Source organism: Podarcis vaucheri, assembly GCF_965113315.1.
Source record: "Podarcis vaucheri genome assembly, chromosome: 11".
NCBI classification, from domain to species: Eukaryota; Metazoa; Chordata; class Lepidosauria; order Squamata; family Lacertidae; genus Podarcis; species Podarcis vaucheri.
Genome location: NC_138749.1, coordinates 9,493,132 through 9,513,698, shown reverse-complemented (window position 1 = coordinate 9,513,698; position 20,567 = coordinate 9,493,132). Strand labels below are relative to the sequence as shown.

Sequence of the window (20,567 nt, the reverse complement as noted above, 5' to 3'; positions counted from 1 at the left end):
GACTTTCGTGCTCCTAAAGATGTGGAGAGCGACTCTCATTTTGCGTCCTCTTCCTCCCCCAAGATTTGAGCCAAAAGTTCTCTTCCTCAAAGACACAGCAGGCATAGCTGATTCAGAGAGCAAGTCAAATGTCAAGTAGCATTTCCCTTCTGTGAACAGGAAGCCAGCCAAGCCAGTAGTTGTTCTGTTCCTGAAATAAGAGATACGATCCTGTTCAGGGCTCAACTCTTCCATTGCTCCTGCAAGCAGCCTGTTGGTGGGGTGAGGGCAGAGCTGGTTGGGGGCTACTGGAACAGGTCTACCTGCACCTCAGCATTTAGAAAAAGCAAATTGGGCAGAAAGAGAGCATCTCCTGAAGAGCAGTGTGAAGTGTGTCTGTCTCTAAATGATGCCCCTTGGGTATTAATTCCATAATAAAACATTGAAAAAGCCTTCTCTCTACAGGGCTGCCTTCAGATGTCTTCTAAACGTTGCATAGCTACTTATCTCCTTGGCTTGGGGTAGCATAACTCCATACCCTGCAACATTTCTCTGATGGAAATAGGGACGTCCTAAGGAAAAGAGGAGGGATGCGGGTGGCTCTGTGGTCTAAACCACAGAGCCTAGGGCTTGCCAATCAGAAGGTTGGCAGTTCGAATCCCTGTGACCCGTTGTTCGGTCCCTGCTCCTGCCCACCTAGCAGTTCGAAAGCACATCAAAGTGCAAGTAGATAAATAGGTACTGCTCTGGCTGGAAGGTAAACGGCATTTCCATGTGCTGCTCTGGTTCACCAGAAGCGGCTTAGTCATGCTGGCCACATGACACGGAAGCTGTACGCCGGCTCCCTCTGCCAATAAAGCAAAATGAGCACCGCAACCCCAGAGTCTGTCACGACTGGACCTAATGGTCAGGGGTCCCTTGATCTTTAAGGAAAAGAGGAGGGACACGGGTGGTGCTGTGGTCTAAACCACAGAGCCTACGGCTTGCTGATCAGAAGGTTGGCAGTTCGAATCCCATGACGGGGTGAGCTCCCGTTGATCGGTCCTTGCTTCTGCCCACCTAGCAGTTCAAGTAGATAAATAGGTACCGCTCTGGTGGGAAGGTAAATGGCATTCCCGTGCACTGTTCTGGTTCGCCAGAAGCGGCTTAGTCATGCTGGCCACATGACCCAGAAGCTGTCTGCAGACAAAAGCCGGCTCCCTCAGCCTATAGAGTGAGATGAGCACCACAACCCCAGAGTCGTCCGTGACTGGACCTAACGGTCAGGGGTGCCTTTACCTTTACCTTTAAGGAAAAGAGGGACATTCTGGGATCACATCAGGAACCTGATATGAATCAAATTTACAGCATGAATTAAATGAGGTTTCTGTAAATCTGGGACCGTCCATGGAAAACAGGGACACTTGGAAGGTCTGGAACTAACTCCAAATGTTAGTACTGGGAAGGAAAGAGAGTAGTATCTGTCTCCACATCAGCATAATTTCATATGGCCTAGAAACTTATGCAAAACCATGTCCTTAGCCCTGACTTTTCATCCACTTGATGATGCCTCACAAGCTTTTTTTTTTTTGCCAAGGCTTTGCTTTTGGCACCATTAATCTCTCCTGGTGAAAAGTCTGTGGCTTCCATGTGTGAAAGAAAGAAAGCTTCTTTCTGACTGCCACAGCCACTGAAAACCAGGAGCTAATTAGAATTCCAAGTATGTGGATTAATTAACGGGATCAAAATTAATAGGCAGTGCTCGGCCTTTTACTCAGAAAGGCCTTGTACTGCAGTTGAGTGGAGCCGGTTGACTTTGTAAGGGCTTGTTCTACAGGGCAGAGCGATGTTTTAATTGCACGTTATGACTGAAACGATTGCATATTAACACTGGGGCCAATGGAGACACCCCAGGGATGAGCTTCATGGGTTGCATGCAGTACATGTAGCCTGCAAAGGGCCCGGTGGGACCAGGCTTACTTAGCCGCTATTATTAATTCCTTTTAAGGAGGCAAAACTAATTAGGTTTAATAAAAACAATTTCAACGAACATGCAGGGGGATTTTTCTTTTATTTTTAAACATTTAGTCATGCTATTACACCAGCCCCCAAACCCCCAAGAATTTTTGCGGCTGTTTCCCATTCCGATCACAGTTTTCACTGCACAAATTGCTTCGGAATGCTTGCAAAGCGTTTTAGCGAGTCAAATCATACCCAGCGATTAGGGTGTCTGGAGCTGCTGGGCTCTGTGGACAGCTGCCTCATGTGGCAAGTCACTGAACTGCAGGTGGAACTTTCTCAGGACCTTCAAGAACTGGATTGACTCCACTCACCTAGGCTGGCCATGGATTGGCTGAGATTTGGGTCCGTTGGCTAAGGAGCCACTGGAACATAGACATTGTGTTCCCATTGTTCCTTTGGGGAGATAAAAAGTTGGGTTAAGCCAGAATTGGTGGCTGAATAGCAGAGACAGAGGAACAGAGGTTTTATAGGCAGGAGGGCATTTTCCTTTTGCAGAGAATCCCAGGGGCCAGATTGCGAGAGCTTTAGGCCCCTGGGCCTAAGGTTCCTCACCCCTTTCTAAAAGGATTTCTACTAGGCCATATCCCTCTGAAAACAAGGGAGGCTTCTTGCTCAGAAGTATTGCTTCCTATCTGAATTTAATCAGCTGATATTCACAGACTTGAATATTTATTTATTTAACTAGGCGGCAGCCCTGGTTAAAACAGAACTGGTTGGAGGACTTGCAGGCTTTGTTGTTGGTTTTCTTTATAACATTTGTGTCCTTCCCCTTCAAAAAGCTCTAATTTTATCTACCTGACAGTCCTGAAAGGTAGGTTATGTGGGGGGGGGGGAGCAAGAGAGACTTGCCAAAGGGCACACAGTGAGCTCTATGAGTGAGTGAGGATTTGAACCCAGAGCTTGCTCCAAGTCCAAAATAAATCCTGCCTTTAACCAGTTTGCTTAGGTGCATAGAAGAAGCATTGTAGAATGAGGGCCTCTCCCCAAAATCATTTGTATATACATATTCATATCCCATTAATCACATTGCCCTTGGTAAACAGCTGACTTGGAATAACCCATACCAGGAATTGCAGTAATATTGTTCCTTGGGGTGTGGAGGAACTTCTTCTGACTTTGCTGGGAAGTCTGGGCCTGTTAAGTCCCCTGAGTGTATTTGCTCTTTCCCATTAGAACTACGATCCTGACAAAAAAAACACCGGTGACTCATCCCTGAGCCGGGACAACAATGCCAACGTGAAGGATAAGAAAACAGACAGTTCGGGTGAATCTCCTCCGGAAGGGCCATGTAAGGATATGATGCACTGCAGTGGGAAGAGGGCAGGCAGAAGGCCATTTGGCACTTGAACACGTGACTTTGTAGGGTTGGAGAAGAGATTTCAGTCAGTTTGCTGCAATTCCCCAAGTGCTTTGACCACCAGCCCTTCTTACCAGGGAACTCTGGGAATTGTAGTTCGATGAGAGAATATGGGTCTCCTAACAACTCCCCCACGACTTCTCCCAAAGAATCCTGGGAGTTGTAGTTCATTAAGGGGGCTGAGGGTTGTTAAGTGACCCCCCCTTATCTCTCCACAGTTCCCAGAGTGGTTTAACTGCCCATTCCTCTTCCCAGAGAACTTTGGGAATTGGAGCTCTGTGAGGGGATTAGAGGTTTCCTAACAACCAACCAGCACGGGTGGCGCTGTGGTCTAATCCACCGAGCCTAGGGCTGGCTGATCAGAAGGTCAGTGGTTCAAATCCCCGCAATGGGGTGAGCTCCCGTTGCTCGGTCCCTGCTCCTGCCAACCTAGCAGTTCGAAAGCACGTCAAAGTGCAAATAGGTACCGCTCCGGCTGGAAGGTAAATGGCGTTTCCGTGCATTGCTTTGGTTCGCCAGAAGTGGCTTAGTCATGCTGGCCACATGACACGGAAGCTGTACGCTGGCTTGCAGATCCCTCGGCCAATAAAGCGAGATGAGCGCCGCAACCCCAGAGTCGGCCACAACTGGACCTAATGGTCCCTTTACCTCTAACTTTACCTTAGTCAGAGGGAGAAGACTGTGGGGAAGAGATGTCAGAAGCTGGAGAGGTTACAGGGCTTAAGTGAGCAGGGAGAGTCTGTGGCAGAGAGAGTCCAGAATCAGAGGCAGAAGCCGAGCAGGAGAGGAGGGAGGCCAAGATGGGTTAGGCTAGTGAAGAAGCATGGGCGTCTCCCCCTCCTGCTGTGGCAAGCTTTCTCCTCCCAGTCTCCCAGAACCAGGAGAGGCATGAAGCAGGGGGCAGCAAAGACAAACATGCAGCTTGCTTGGGGGAAAAAACCCTGGAGAGGAGAAGACACAGACAGCTGTGTACTTGAGCCATGGCAACTGCTTCATGGGAACAAGACCTACCGGAGATGAGTTGTTGTTCTAATAATAATAATAATAATAATAATAATAATAATAATAATAATAATAATTTATTATTTATACCCTGCCCATCTGGCCTGACACTGCTGTGTAGATCCTGTTTTGCTAGTAAGAGCTGACCACAAGTTGCTCAGTGTGATTTACTGCCGGCTCATGCCTGTCAACATGGGACGCGGGTGGCGCTGTGGATTAAACCACAGAGCCTAGGGCTTGCCGATCAGAAGGTTGGCAGTTCGAATCCCTGCGACGGGGTGAGCTCCCGTTGCTCGGGCCCTGCTCCTGCCAACCTAGCAGTTCAAAAGCACATCAAAGTGCAAGTAGATAAATAGATACCGCTCCGACGGGAAGGTAAACGGAATTTCCGTGTGCTGGTTTGGCTCACCAGAAGCGGCTTAGTCATGCTGGCCACATGGCCCAGAAGATGTCCGTGGACAAATGCCGGTTCCCTCGGCCTATAGAGCGAGATGGCGCCGCAACCCCAGAGTCATCCGCGACGGGACCTAATGGTCAGGGCTACCTTTACCTTTACGTTTTAACAACCAACCCCTAGCCCCTATCAAGGACTGGTTGGATGCAGAGGAATGGGGAGGGTACCAGCTGGGGAACCCCCAAGGGAAGAAGGCTCAGAGCCTGAGGTCTGGTGGTGGGTTGATGACAAGTAGTCAGGGGGAGAAGGGACACGGGTGGCGCTGTGGGTTAAACCACAGAGCCTAGGGCTTGCAGATCAGGAGGTTGGCGGTTCGAATCCCCGCGAATGGGTGAGATCCCGTTGCTCGGTCCCTACTCCTGCCAACCTAGCAGTTTGAAAGCATGCCGGTGCAAATAGATAAATAGGTACTGCTCTGGAAGCTGCGGACAAACGCTGGCTCCCTCAGCGTGTAGAGTGAGATGAGCGCTGCAACCCCAGAGTTGGTCACGACTGGACCTAATGGTCAGGGGTCCCTTTACCTTTACATGCCTGTCAGCACCCTTAACAAATGACAATTCCGTGGATTCTTTGAGAGAAGCAATGGGTGTTTAAAGTGGTATGATGATGCTTTAAATGCATAGTGGAGACAGGGTCTCAATGTCCCTGGCAGTGGCTCCCCAAAGTCTCGGTCAAAGAACCCATGAATAGACCTCATGTCTGAAATCCTTTACCTGCAGATGCCAAGGATTAGACATGGAACCTTCCCACACCCTCCACCGCTCACTTGCCTTATTCTTCCTTTCTTTCCAGTAATTCCTTACCACATCATTGTCACCACGGGTGCCGAGCTGGGTTCAGACACCGACAGCCGAGTCTATATCATCATTTCAGGTCCCCGGAAGCTGCAGACGGGCCGGCTGTGGCTTGACCTCCCGGATGGACAGACTGAGTTTGCAGATGCCTCCGTGGAGAAATTCTCCGTCATGGGACTGGATGTTGAAGAAGTTAAAAGTATGGAGGTAACTGTACAAGTGAAGAGTGAGGTCTGGGAGTGTTGGTGTTGTGGGCCTTTGACCCAAACTTCTCCCCAAAGAGGGCAGAGCAATTGGAGGCTGTACTGAAACAAGGCATCCCAAGTACATTTCTTCATAGCTGTCAACTGTCCCTTATTTGGTGGGAAAGTCCCTTATCCCAGCGCTGTGTCCTGCTGCTGTCCCTTATTGATGATATCCCGTAAATTTCCCGGGTTTCAAAGGAAGCAGCTCCTCTCCCTCCCTCCCTGCCAGCCAGGGAGGAGGGAGGCTCCAACTGTGTTGCTTGGCTGCGTTGCTCACCCAATAAGGAGTCTAAGAACGACTGGGGGGGGTGGAGCTTGCATGCCTTGTGCCGATCAAATTGGCCGCATTGCCTGGGGACTCTCCTTTGCTCAGCGCTTCCCAGCAGAGAGGTGACGGTGGTTTTCCTTGCTACATCCCCTTTGCCGGGTTGCTGCGCTGTGGGAACCACCTCTTGAGGCTTCGTTTGGCTGCTGGCTGGGCTTTCTGCCTTTGGCTTGGAGGGGCTCAGAAGTTGAACATACCTGTGCTTGGAAAATCCCTTATTTTGGCTGCTGATCCCTTATTTTCAAATCTGTAAGTTAGCAGCTATGCGTCCCTTAGAGTTCGGGGACCCTTGGCCCCCAGATGTCACTGAACTGCAGCTCCCATTGGCTCCAGCAAGCATTGCCAATGGCTATGGTTGATGGGAGTTGTAGTTCAGTGTCATCTGAAGGGCCAAAACATCCTCCCAGCCTACATATATGAAGCTGCCATAAATTGTTTCAGACGATTGGCCCGTCAAGTCCAGTATTGCCTGTTTTGATTAGCTGTAGCTCTCTGCAGTCTCCCGCAGAGATACCAGAGGTTGAACATAGAGCTTTTTCGTGGAGCTGCTGCTCTTCCCATTGGCAGTGTGTGTTTTGTGCTAAAAAGTGCTGCAATGGAGTGTGTGTGCCAGTGCGCCGCAAGATGGGGAGATGGTCACTGTCTTAGATGGCTTTCAAAGCAGTGTGAGGTAAACAAATGGAGGGGGGAAAGCCCATTGATGACTACAAGTCATTGTGTCCAATGGGAAACTTCTGACTTCCAGTGAGGCAACATGGTGGGCGCCACGGCAGCGAGCAGCTCCTGAAGCCAGCCAGAACCAACTGCCCTACCAGGCTGGCTCCTGGCTGCTGAGACTGCCGCTGCCGCTGCCGCCGCCACTACCGAAAAAGAACCAGGGACACCTGGTGCATCAACTAGGGAAGCCGCTGAGCCCCCCGACCCAAACTGAGTGGGGTGCGAGATCGCCCGGCCACCAGGCTGACTGTCCAGGGGAGCTCTGGGGCCAGGAAAACCCCAGAGCTCACGCGAAAAGAGAGGAGAAAGAGGAGAGAGAAAGAATAAATAATATTTATTATTTATTATTTATTATTTATTATTTATTATTTATTATTTATTATTTATTATTTATTATTTATTATTTATACCCCGCCCATCTGCCTGGGTTTCCCCAGCCACTCTGGGCGGCTTCCAACAAAATATTAAAATACAGTAATGCATCAAACATTAAAAGCTTCCCTAAACAGGGCTGCCTTCAGATGTCTTCTAAAAGTCTGGTAGTTATTGTTCTCTTTGACATCTGGTGGGAGGGCGTTCCACAGGGTGGGTGCCACTACCGAGAAGGCCCTCTGCCTGGTTCCCTGTAACTTGGCTTCTCTCAATGAGGAAAGTGCCAGAAGGCCCTCGGCGCTGGACCTCAGTGTCCAGGCAGAACAATGGGAGTGGTATACTGGACCAGGTATACTGGACCAAGGCCGTTTAGGGCTTTAAAGGTCAACACCAACACTTTGAATTGTGCTCAGAAACGTACTGGGAGCCAATGTAGGTATTTCAAGACCGGTGTTATGTGGTCTCGGCGGCCGCTCCCAGTCACCAGTCTAGCTGCCCTGCTCTGGATTAGTTGTAGTTTCCGGGTCACCTTCGAAGGTAGCCCCACGTAGAGTGCATTGCAGTAGTCCAAGTGGGAGATAACCAGAGCATGCACCACTCTGGGAAGACAGTCTGTGGGCAGGTAGGGAGAAAGGAGTCCCAACATTGCCGCTGCTGAGGAGAGAAGTAGGAGAGCACCGGGAGGGCAAGGACACATGGCTGAGCCCAGGTCTGATCCCCAGCAGCTAGCGCTCCATAACTCCCACCCCCCTCTTCAATGGGAAACTTCCATTGTCAGATGCAGGATATCTCCCAGCACTACTATCTGGCAGGTGAAACTGCTGGGGAAGGGTGCTGTTTCCTTTGGTTGGTATTCAGCTAAGTTGGTATTCAGCAAACCCACGACTAAGCAGAATGTTCTGCTTTGGGTCTTCCCTAAGACAGCTGTTTATTCACTGTGGAAAGCAAGGTGCTTGCTTCTAGATGGAGCTTGTTCTGAGCTATGAAGACTCTTCTTACTGCATGTGTGAGCGTGTGCCCGTGTTTGTGCATAGGACTGGTTGGTGTTGCACAACAAATCTGCTCCTCCAAAAAGGCTGAACTGTTTGCAATAAGGAAAGTGATGGGGAAGTGAACTATAAAGCGTGGGATAACACTTGCCTTGACAGAAAATCACCTAACCTCCCCACAAACAAATGGTCATTAAATTTGTTGTTTAGTCGTGTCCGACTCTTCATGACCCCATGGACCAGAGCATGCCAGGCACTGGTCATTAAATAGCCAACATCATCTAATCTCCCTGCAAACAAATCTAGATGAATGCTAAATAAATAGGTCACCTAGCACGGCCCAAGCAGGTATAGCAACTTTTTTGGGGGGAGGGGGTTGGTATCCAGCGTAATACTCAAAGTAGACCCATTGAAGTTACCTGGGAGTAAGGCTCCCTGAATTCAACAGGATTTACTTATGAGTAGACATGGTTAGGACTGCATTGCAACTTTGGTCCATAATTTCAGTGGGCTTACTCTGAGTAAAACCTAGTTGGCATGTCCCCCAAATTTGCATTGATACGTATAAATTTCATTTGCAAATTTCATGCAGCTCTGTATCCAGTTTTGCCTTCCTTTTTGGTGATTCTGTTCCTCTTTTTAGTGACGCGTAAGTAACTCCCTTACCTGCGCAGGTGGGAAGATGTCTTAGTTTGATGGCTTACAAATGGTGCATGCCTAACCAAATCCTATTCCTTTCCCTTCAGCACACATCATCTGAATATGATTCCTGCAAAATATTCCAATGCAAAAACCACTTATATTTGGTGTGCATCTGTTTGGGTGGTGCGCGGCTTGGGGCGGTTCTCAGCTATGCAACCCCCCACCACTTCCAATTTATAAATGCTGTAAAAAAAAAGAGAGAGAGAGAGAATGATGACTTGACAAAGTGTTGCTCTCTATCAGAGATCGGATTCATAAATGGCCTGCAGCGAAGAGAACTTCTTGTATAATTTCCTAGCTCGACATGGAAATTGTTTTCACAGCTTGCCAGACCTTGGGAGACCTCTCATAGGAGAGCATTAATCATGGCTCATAAGCAATGTGCACCAATCAGAGATCCCAGCGCAGGAACCCTTATGCAACAAAGGGTTTGAGAGGCACAATTTGCATAGACAATCACTCCACTCAGCTTTATCCCCACCCCCCGCAAAATAAACCTTTGCTTTTTCCTGACGGCCATCTGCAGGCAGCCTTGTTGCTCTTGCATGCTATGCCTTCTGCTTCCTGCCCCACCCCCATTAAAATTATTGATTTTTTTAAAAAAAGCTAAAAACAGGTATTTTAAAATATTCCAAATGGTTTAAAGCGACAGTAGCTAAAAAAGGAATAAAACACACAAACCTTCTGCAGATCTAGATAGACTTACCTGATCAAAAATGTGTTAAGTGTTAAGTTGTGGGTGAACATATCAGACGACACAGCGATTCTTCAAACAGCTCTTCTTCATTCCGATGCCAGAACAGAAGTGAACTGAAGGCCTCAGTCAGCCTGCTTATATACAGCTCCAGTACCTTGTTACTGTAACAACTTTCTAAAACTATCCAATCACTGAACGTCACTTTCGATCCTTCATTTGCATACTAACTATCCAATCACTGAACGTCACTTTCGATCCTTCATTTGCATAACTATCTACAGTGTCCCCCTGCTGGCCCAGGGTGAGAACTTCAGTACATAACATTAAGGACGTGCCAAAAACAGACAGTGAAGGCACTTGTCCAAAGTCAATAGGCAGGGAGTTCCAAAGTTTAGGTGCCGTTGCACGAAAATGCAGAGCAAGTCTTATTGCACCTGTAACAGTGCCAGTTCTACAGATCAAAGCACTCTAGTGGGCATTTATGGGGTAAGGCAATTCAGCAGGCAGTGACATAGCATGGGGGGGCATGGGATGGTTGCCCCGGGCACAAAATTGTTAGGGGTGCAATATTTCAACACCCGGTACTGCCATAATACAGCTTTGTGCTTCCATTGTTGGGCTCCGTTAAAAATGGCTTCTCCATGTGAACTAGGAAGTGACCGCTCCAGACTACGGCATGACTCTTCTTTTTGTATCTCTGTGCCTGCGATCCCTGGGTGACACGGACACTGTTAAGCAGTTGAATGTGCATGCATACTCCGTCCGTTTCCCTCCCTTCCCAGTGTGGCCCTGGGCCCTGGCAACCTACGCTACACCACTGCCATCAAGTAACCTCTTCTCACGGTTGCCAACCAGAGATGCCTGCCAGCAGTGCCTGGGTGTGTAGCTACATTCTCCCCACTTGTGATTCCCAACCTCCGTCAACAGGGGTCTCTAAGACATCTGGAGTGAGCAAAACCTGGGAGACACCAGCTATGCATTCCAATCTGGACGCCATGGTACAGTGTCCAGACTGGACAGCATTCTGCTCACACAGGGTCTGATCCCCTCAGTGGAATCAACAAACATAGGTAACATTAAAATCACAGATCACGCCCCAGTAGATGTCACCGTTAAAATAGGAGCAGGAACACAAACCACCCCATCATGGTCCATCAGTCCCATCCTAACTACAAACAAACAAATCAGAGAGAGTCTCACAAAAACTCTCCAGAACTACTTCAAGGAAAATGATGTAGACACTATAACAACCCCCCTCTCATGGGACGCAATGAAAGCAGTCACCAGAGGAGCTTGCATAAAAGAGAAAGCATTCCTTTAAAAACAAAGCTTCTCAAAAATTAGCCAAATAGAACAAGACATCACTGCCCTCTCATCATGCTACAAACAAACAGGATCCAAGAAACTCCTTCAACTTATAGAACAAAAAAGGAGAGAACTAGACTCCCTAGAAATCAACAAAACAATGATCAGCATTCTATATTCTAAACAACGCTTCTATGAATATGGAGGGAAAAACTCCAGACTATTAGCAAATAGATGTAGGAAAAAAGCACTCAAAACAAGAATACACTGCATCACCAAAACAGATGGCAACATAACAGTGCAGGTACAACAGAGGCATTGAGGATAGTAGCCGCCGAGTATTGCAACATGACCCACCTGTCTCTCATGCTTGCAAAGAACTGCTTTAAAGTATTGGGGCAATAGCTGCTGAAACAGTTCGGGAAACAGAGTCAGCTGATCAAAGTGGCTGCCATTAGTGGCAAAAGGTTTCTTTATGTTCTACATTAGTTCCTTGTCTGCCCATCAACTAGAATAAATTATACCTTCCCCCAGGACATGGGGGGTCTAAATCACTGAGCCTCTTGGGCTTGCTGATCAGAAGGTCAGCAATTCAAATCCACACAACGGGGTGAGCTCCAGTTGCTCTGTCCCATATGCACGACGGGGTGAGCTCCCATTGTTCTGTCCCAGCTTCGGCCAATCTAGCAGTTTGAAAGCATGCCAGTGCAAGTAGATAAATGGGTACCACTGCGGCAGGAAGGTAAATGGTGTTTCCGTGTGCTCTGGTTTCCATCACAATGTTCTGTTGCTCCAGAAGCAGTTTAGTCATGCCGGCTACATGACCTGGAAAGCTGTCTGTGGACAATCGGCCTGAAAGCGAGATGAGCACGACAACCCTATAGTCACCTTTGACTGGACTTAACCGTCCAGGGGTCCACCTTCCCACAGCTGCAACCAAACATGTCTCTCCCATACGAGTCTCTACAGCCACAGCAGGCGCTGTGACACTCTGATGGGTTGACTTCACCCCCAAAGGCACATTCTTCCCTTGTCTCCCAAGACAGACTGATGCCAACACCAAATCGATATTGTGCGCAAATTTGTCTATTTGGATTGTGCCTCATTTGCCACCAAATTCTTTGTAGTGTCTATACCAATAAGGCCTTTATTAGATTATCCTGACTCTTCAGCTTTTCTTGTTCTCCTCCACCACCACCTCCACCTCCTTGAGGCTTTGCGTCTTCTCTCATTTTGCTCCATCTGGCCAGAATGGTCTTTTGGCTAATCCAATCCAGCTTCCCCTTTGACAAATCCATCATGTCTCATTATTGCAACCTTGCAGTGTCTCTGCCAGCTGGGATTTGCCAGACCTCCCTGAATGCCCGGGGCAGGGAGCTAGACAGGGTCACTTTCTGCTTGCGAGAGCCTAGAAATGAGCTATGAAAGGTAGGCCAGAGTACAAGAATGAAAAATGGACAGAAACTGCCCATTCATAAATTTGAGTAGGAAATGGAAGATTCTACCTGTAAGAGGAGTGGAATGTCCCTACACAGTGAGGGGGAAACTGGGGCCCTCTACTTGTTATAGGACTCTACCTCCTGGAAAAGCAAAAAATTGACCTTTTCCTGTTAGGCAAAGATCGTAAGATGACCCGGATGGTCGCCAGATTCTGTGTACAGATCTGTAGGAGCAGACCATCCCCCAAACCAAACTAGTTCGTTAAGAAAATCCCCAAATTCTGTTCCATGGGTGACTCTGGGTCATCTCTCTGCAGTAGCTTATCTTAAAGTTTTAAGTGTCTATATGCTTATCGCATTTATAAATTTTAAATTTATTGTTGTACGTTGTTTTAAATGTTTGTTTTCCTTCTGGGATTGTACACCCAAGTGTGTTTTATAAGCTGCTCTCCGACTGTAATAAATTACCTATCTTTAGGACTCTAACTCCCATCAGCCCAAGCCAGCATGGTCAATGGACAGGGAGAATGGGAGTTGTAGTCCATAGAATCATAGAATTGTAGAGTTGGAAGGGACCCCAGGGTCATCTAGTCCAACCCTCCGCAATTCAGGAATCTTAACTAAAGCATCCATGACAGATGGCCATCTAACCTCTGCTTAACAACCTCCAGTGAAGAAGCATCCACAACCTCTCATGGGAGTCCAATTCTACTGTCGAACAGTTCTTACTGCCATAAAGTTCTTCCTGATGTTAGGATGGGATCTACTTTCTTGTAACTTGAAGCCATTGGCTCAAGTCCTACCCGCCAGAGCAGGAGAAAACAAGCTCACTCCATCTTCCATGGGACAGCCCTTGAGATATTGAAGATGGCTATCATATCTGCTCTTTTTGTTGTTTAGTCGTGTCCGACTCTTCATGACCCCATGGACCAGAGCACGCCAGGCACTCCTGTCTTCCACTGCCTCCTGCAGTTTGGTCAAACTCATGCTGGTAGCTTCGAGAACACTGTCCAACCATCTCGTCCTCTGTCGTCCCCTTCTCCTTGTGCCCTCCATCTTTCCCAACATCAGGGTCTTTTCCAGGGAGTCTTCTCTTCTCATGAGGTGGCCAAAGTATTGGAGCCTCAGCTTCAGGATCTGTCCTTCCAGTGAGCCCTCAGGGCTGATTTCCTTCAGAATGGAGAGGTTTGATCTTCTAGCAGTCCATGGGACTCTCAAGAGTCTCCTCCAGCACCATAATCCAAAAGCATCAATTCTTTGGCGATCAGCCTTCTTTATGGTCCAGCTCTCACTTCCACACATCACTACTGGGAAAACCATAGCTTTAACTATGTGGACCTTTGTTGGCAACGTTATGTCTCTGCTCTTAGACTCCTCTTTTCCAGGAGGACATGCTACCCAACTCCCTCAACTGCTCCTCATAATGCTTGGTTTCCAGACCCTTGATCATATTGGTTACTTTCTGACAGTAAGAGCTGTTCAACAGTGGAATGGTCTCCCTTGGGAGATGGTGGACTCTCCTTCCTTGGAGATTTTAAAGCAGAGGTTGGATGGCCATCTGTCATGGATACTTTAGTTGAGATTCCTGAATTGCAGAGGGTTGTACTAGATGATCTTTGGGGGGGTTACCTTCCAACTCTATGATTCTGTGACTTTCAGAGACTGAGCAAAAGCTAGCTGGAGAGGTAGCAATGATGGGTACCAAAGCCATTTTCATTATTCCTATCCCATGTCAGGAATCTGCTATGGAAGGACAAAATCTGTCAGTTTTGATTTCTCATTTTTGCAACCTTTTCGCATAAGATTGCATTTTTAAGTTCTCATGAGAATTCACCCGCATTTTAGTTTGCCTTTTTCTTAATTTATAGGCAGTATTGCCTAATATAAACTGTTTAACAAACAAGCACCCTTATGGTGCATTTTTGGGGGGGCTTTTTCCACTAACCCATGTGTTTTCTGTACCTCTTCCCCTAATATATGCGTTTCTTTTGCACAATTTGCTTGGTTTGAGAAATGCACTGCAAAATCTGGAGAAGTCCTTTTGAAGAACAGCCACAGTTTGGGTCCGTGCGTGATTTTGGGAGCAGCGAATTAGGTACATGCCTGTTAGGAATGCAAACTGAACTGCATTCCTCCCCCATTGTGAGCACCTGCCAGTCTCCCTGTCAATCGCTCAGTTTCCAAGGCGATTAGATGTAATTTTCTGCAGCTATGCAGCCTTTAGCCGGGTGGTAATGCCCTTAAATGGGAGGGATGGCTGAAACAGTTAGATAAAGTTATCAGTTGTTTCGTGTAAATTTGTGTTTGTAGTGGGAGGAGATATACAAGTTATCGGCTGTTTCAGATGGAATGACTTATCACATGGAGGGTGGACTGGGAACTAATTTCCCCACTTGAATCAGAGAAGCCAAAAGGGTTTGGACGCCTCTGCTAATACGGAACAACTTTTGCTTTGAACACGATGAACTGTCAGGCTTTCCAGTGTTTTCGTGAGCAGATTGTTCATTAGGGCTGATTGACTGGGAGAGGCTCCCTTGAAGTGATTGGGATACATAATTATGCTGATAAGAATGTGCCCGAGATTAATCTCTTAAGTAATTTAGCAGTGACATGCGGCGAGATTCTTGGAGAGGAGTCTAAACTGTTAGCAGTTTGTCAGACAGTTCAGACAGCGCCGGCTGAGAGGATTCGCATCTCTCTGAGCTAAGTAGGGTCGTGCGAGTTCAGGGAATGGTTGCGAAGCGCCACAGAGCTATAGAAATATGTTCTTCACTCTGTCCCTCGTGGATCAAAGAGCTGGTCGGTAGACCTAAACCAATGCTGCTTACAGGTTTTCCACAAACATTTTAAGCTGCCTCCTTTTTCTTCCAGATTCCCTTTTCCACAAACATATTCCCCACCTCCCGCTTTTCGTGCTACTTGTGAACATGACCGTCTTTCCATTTCCATCGCGCTCACTTTCACTTGTAGTGTCCATTTTTTATTGTTTTATTGTTTTCCCCATTTCCCGTGGATTGTTTTTATAGGCCCTGCTGAGAAATGCAAGTAATTAAGTGGCACATGAATGTATTAAATAAATAGAAGTTTACAAAGCAGCCCAGTGGCTATGTGGCATTGTAGCATATACCGTACTTTACCATGTATAAGACGAGGTTATTTTATTTTTAAAAATTAGTTTAAAAATATGGGGTCGTCTTCTACATGGATAGTGCATAGGAGGGACGTGTGATTGGCTGCTGCCGCAAGCCTGAGATTGTCATCAGCTATTGGGCGTTATTGGTGGCTGCGGCAAGGGCTGGTGTTGACTGGCTGTTGGTGCATGAGTTGGGCGGGCGATTGGCGGCATCTGCCAGCAAGGGGACAGACGATAAGCGGATATTGCGATGTGTGCGAGTGGCAGAGCAGGTTATGCGGGTGTGCGATTTTCGGCAATCCCCCCTAAAAAAAGCTCAACAAGTCTGGGCAATCCTCCCCCAAAAAGCTGAACAACAACTCCGGGCAATCTCTCCCCATTTTCTTAATTTGGAGTCCCCCAAAATAAGGGGCCTCTTATACATGGGAGCGTGTTATACATGGAAACATACAATAAATTTTATGAAATAAAGTACAGCAGTGATTCCTGAGGGTGGGGGAACTGAGGCACGCACAGGTCAAGCGCCGTGGTTTGCACCTGTGGGTTGTGTGTCTCCTTCAGCCCCTGCCCACCCACCCCCACCCAGGTGGCTAACACACAGTGGGGCTGCGGTTCTGGAACCCTTTTTCTCTGGGTCAAATTTTCAGAATAAAAAATTCCTCGTGCCACACCCATTTTCAACTGATAAATATAAGTATTTAAAAATCATTTTATAAGTTGTGTGTCTTTATTGTTAGAGTGAATTTCTGTTTATTTATTATCTGTTTATTATTTGCCGATGTTTTGAGAGTTAATTTTGTTGTGTAAATCACCTTGAGTAGAAAGGCGGTATACAAATTAAAAGTGAAATGAAATGAAATAAAAAAAACCAGGAAGCGGGTGACGCTGTTGGTTAAACCACAGAGCTTAGGACTTGCCGATCAGAAGGTCGGCGGTTCGAATCCCCACGATGGGATGAGCTCCCATTGTTCGGTCCCAGCTCCTGCCAACCTAGCAGTTCAAAAGCACGTCAAAGTGCAAGTAGGAAGGTAAACGGCGTTTCGGTGCGCTGCTCTGGTTCTCCAGAAGCGGCTTAGTCATGCTGGCCACATGACCCAGAAGCTGTATGCCGGCTCCCTCGGCCAATAAAGCGAGATGAGCGCCGCAACCCCAGAGTCGGCCACGACTGGACCTAATGGTCAGGGGTCCCTTTACCTTTACCTTTACATAGTGTCATGGTGCCATTCTCTCCATCATTGTGTAATCGCCTTGCCCAAGCTTTCATGTTGACCAACAGTGATTCTTCCTTTCCGGCTCCACTAGGTGGGTCATGATGGTGCCACACCAGAAAGCTCCTGGCTCTTGGAAGAAATAACCATCATTGTGCCCACCAAAGGTGTCATGTATACCTTTGTCTGCAAGTGCTGGCTGGCCAGAGACATGGGAGATGGACTTACCTCGCGGGTCTACAACATCCTGGATGCAGACTGTGTCAACGTTGGCCTGAAGGTCTGTTGTATCACCTTGCCCTATACTTCTCACCGGCCACTTCTGAAGCAAATATAACTTTTTTTTCTGTTTTTTAAATAAATATTTTATTAAGTTTTCACAATAAAAGACAAAGAAAATACAAAATCACAAAAAATACAATACAAAAATACAGACATTAAACACATCAAAAGAAAAAGAAAAAAGAGATAAAAACACATATAATAACAAAAAACAAAAATTCCCTCTTTCTTAATTTCTCATCTTCAATTAGCTTATTTTCCGGACTTCCTCACGTCTCCCGTTCTTGTATCCCTTTTTTAAAGATTAATTCAGCAAGTTCATATCCTATTAATTTATCAGTTTTTAATCCAATCTTACATTTTACTTTGTTGCTAAAACCCCTGCGATTCATTTCAATGTCCTTAACATTCATAAATTTTACAATATTTCTGCAAGTATATTTTAAATTTCTTCCAATCTTCCTTCACCGTCTCCTCTCCCTGGTCTCGGATTCTGCCAGTCATTTCCGCCATTTCCATGTAGTCCATTAGTTGCATCTAAATATAACTTTTTTCTGGGAGGGAACTAGTGGTTCTCAAATTCTCCTGCCTTTGCCAGACCACTTGAAAATTACTGGTGGCTTTGGCGGACCACCAAAGGAACTCTTTTTGTCCTGCAGAATTTTTTTATTATTGTGAATTCATGATTATTTGTACCCAAGATGGTATCAGGGCAGCTATAATTCAACATTATTCATGTCTGTGAATGTTTCAGGGTAGGCATGCTGCTTCATTTACAATAGGTGCCTGTCCTATAACTTCCTGATGCTGTAACTCTTCACACTGCTAATGTCCTGGGGTGTCCTGCTTTGGTTGCGCTATAGTACAGTAGTCCTCCTCCAGATTCCAATAATAAAGTAACATTAGGGAAATGTCATAATCCTGTGCTGCCAGCTCAGTAGTTATGCCTTCAGATGTCTTCTAAAAGTCTGGTAGTTGTTGTTCTCTTTGACATCTGGTGTGAGGGCGTTCCACAGGGCGGGTGCCACTACCGAGAAGGCCCTCTGCCTGGTTCCCTGTAACTTGGCTTCTCACAGGGAGGGAACCACCAGAAGGCCCTCAGAGCTGGACCTCAGCATCCGGGCAGAACGATGGAGGTGGAGACGCTCCTTCAGGTATACAGGGCCAAGGCTGTTTAGGGCTTTAAAGATCAGCACCAACACTTTGAATTGTGCTGGGAGCCAGTGTAGGTCTTTAAGGACCAGTGTTATGTGGTCTCAGCGGCCGCTCCCAGTCACCAATCTAGCTGCCGCATTCTGGATTAGTTGTAGTTTCCGGGTCACCTTCAAAGGTAGCCCCACGTAGAGCGCATAGTCAAATGATCCGGGAGTGAAGAAAGCCAAGGGTCCATGGTCACAAGAAGCAGCAAGGTCTGCCCAGGAATGACGAACGTTGTTTCCAGCAACCGACTGAGGCTGGAAACCCTGCTTAAGAAATCTGGAGCTAGCTGGTTCTCATCGGGAGCAAGAAAGCTGATCAGCAGCAGGTGGAGTCACTTTGCCGTTTGCTCCTTCAGGCTGCTGCTCAGCAGGTGAAGCTGAGTCCTGGCCCATGACAGGAAACACCGCAGAACAACCAATGTGTAGATGGTCCAGTATAAATAACATCACTTTTGTGTTTTTATTCTGTCAATAACATGTTGGAAAATGCACAGCAAAAAAAAACCCCACAGCACTTCTGGAGGTGCCCCAACACATATAAAGCGGTACCTTTGGTTAAGTACTTAATTCGTTCCGGATGTCCGTTCTTAACCTGAAACTGTTCTTAACCTGAAGCACCACTTAACCTAATGGGGCCTCCTGCTGCCGCTGCACCGCCAGAGCACGATTTCTGTTCTCATCCTGAAGTACAGTTCTTAACCTGAGGTACTATTTCTGGGTTAGCGGAGTCTGTAACCTGAAGCGTATGTAACCTGAAGCGTATGTAACCTGAGGTACCACTGTAATGACTTGTAGTTTAATAACTATAGCCTTCCGCCTCGAATGTGATGGATCGTACTCTAAATTAAGACATTATTGTGAAAACGAGGGCCATTCTATTAAAAACATGGGCCCTAGGTATGGCGGGGGTGCTCAGAAGGGCCCCTTGAATTGGTCAGTTTCTAGGGAAGAAGTTACCATGGCCAATGGGCATTGATGGACCTTATCCCCCTAAAATGCTCAAACTACAGACTATCTCCATATCACTCATAGCAAGGAGCTCCACCAATTAATTGTTCATTTTTTTGGGGGGGGTGGGTGCAATAGGACAACCGATTCCAAGACATTTCCCCTCTCTTTAATGTGGAATTATTTTCATTTTTTTACCCTAATCCCTTCGTTTACCTGAAAGTTCCTTCTGCCCATAAAGCCAGCCTTGTTCCATGCATAGCCTAAGGAGCCCTTGACACACCCACAGCCCATTCTATTTATTACAATTGTGGCTTGGTCTTTGGTGGGGGTTTTTACAGTACGTAATTTCTTTAAAAAATTATTTTAATTACAGAAATTAAAATCACAAGTTCTTAATCTCTTCCCAGATTCTCTATGAAGTGACCGTTGTGACTGGCGATGTCCAATATGCCGGTACGGATGCTGGTATTTTTATAGTGCTCTTTGGATCTAACGGGTGCTCTGAAGAGATGCAGCTGGAAAAAAATGGAGTCAGGTAAGCAGGACTTTGCCAAATTCCTTGTTCCAGAGCTCCCAATGCCAGAGTCCATTCTTGAGCCCCTGGAGGGCCATTTGGTCTTTGTGGGTTCATTGTGTTGGACTTGGTTTGAGAAAATGCCTAGTTTATCCCTGGGCAAATCATGATCTCTCATACAGCTGCCAGTGGGATTTCCTGGTCCTGGTACCTGTAGACTGAGGCCCCTGCCCTCTACTCCCTGCAATCTACTGCCAAAAACTGCTGCTCATATACATATATTCGATCAGCATTTCCTAAGCATCATTAGCAACAGCAACCTCTCTGTATCTGCCCAATTTGTCTTAGAAAGGTGCTTCCACATTTTGCTTTCAAACTTTCTTTATACAGCTCTAATTGACTTTTTTTTAAAAAATGATCTCTCTATCTGATTTTCCCAATCAGAAAATCTAAACAATATAACAGGGAGTATAGGAAGTTCCCATTGAGCCGGATGCTGTCTGCACTGGCTTGCAATGGCTCTCCAGGGTCTAAGGCCTGCTTCCTAATGGAGATGGCAGTTTACCAGGACTGGAAACATGTTTTTCTCCTAACTGCTGTAAAAAATTTTAAAAAGCAAAAGCAAAAAAGGCAAGCTGAGATTTGGGTGGTTTTTCTGCAGTTCCATGGAATTGCAAAATGCACAGAGGCCTGGAAACAATCCCAGAAAATTGCCATGCGAAGATAATTGGGACAGCAAATTGTAGTTACCCTAAGACTTGAAGCCTTTCTTTAAGTACTAACCCAAGGTGATTTATGCAACAGAAACAATTCAATACATAATAAAAATTTAATAAATAAAAAAACAAGCACATCTTTAAACTGTCCCAGATAATAAGGCAATTTAATTTACATTAGCTTTA

The 20,567-nt window shown here is 46.6% G+C and overlaps 1 protein-coding gene across 6 annotated transcripts in view; it reads left to right on the top strand.

Moving 5' to 3' along the window:
* The window catches only part of LOXHD1 (lipoxygenase homology PLAT domains 1), a 196,146-nt gene that overhangs the window by 150,311 nt on the left and 25,268 nt on the right, over window positions 1–20,567 (top strand). For all 6 annotated transcript variants that reach the window (XR_014224459.1, XM_082241742.1, XM_082241744.1 and 3 more), the window contains 4 exons: window positions 3,154–3,268; window positions 5,586–5,794; window positions 16,814–16,999; window positions 19,559–19,686. Coding sequence is in view for 5 of the 6 variants with exons in the window: in XM_082241742.1 (XP_082097868.1) it covers window positions 3,154–3,268; window positions 5,586–5,794; window positions 16,814–16,999; window positions 19,559–19,686 (638 nt within the window). In the remaining variant the exon portion in view is untranslated. The remainder of the gene's footprint in view (window positions 1–3,153; window positions 3,269–5,585; window positions 5,795–16,813; window positions 17,000–19,558; window positions 19,687–20,567) is intronic.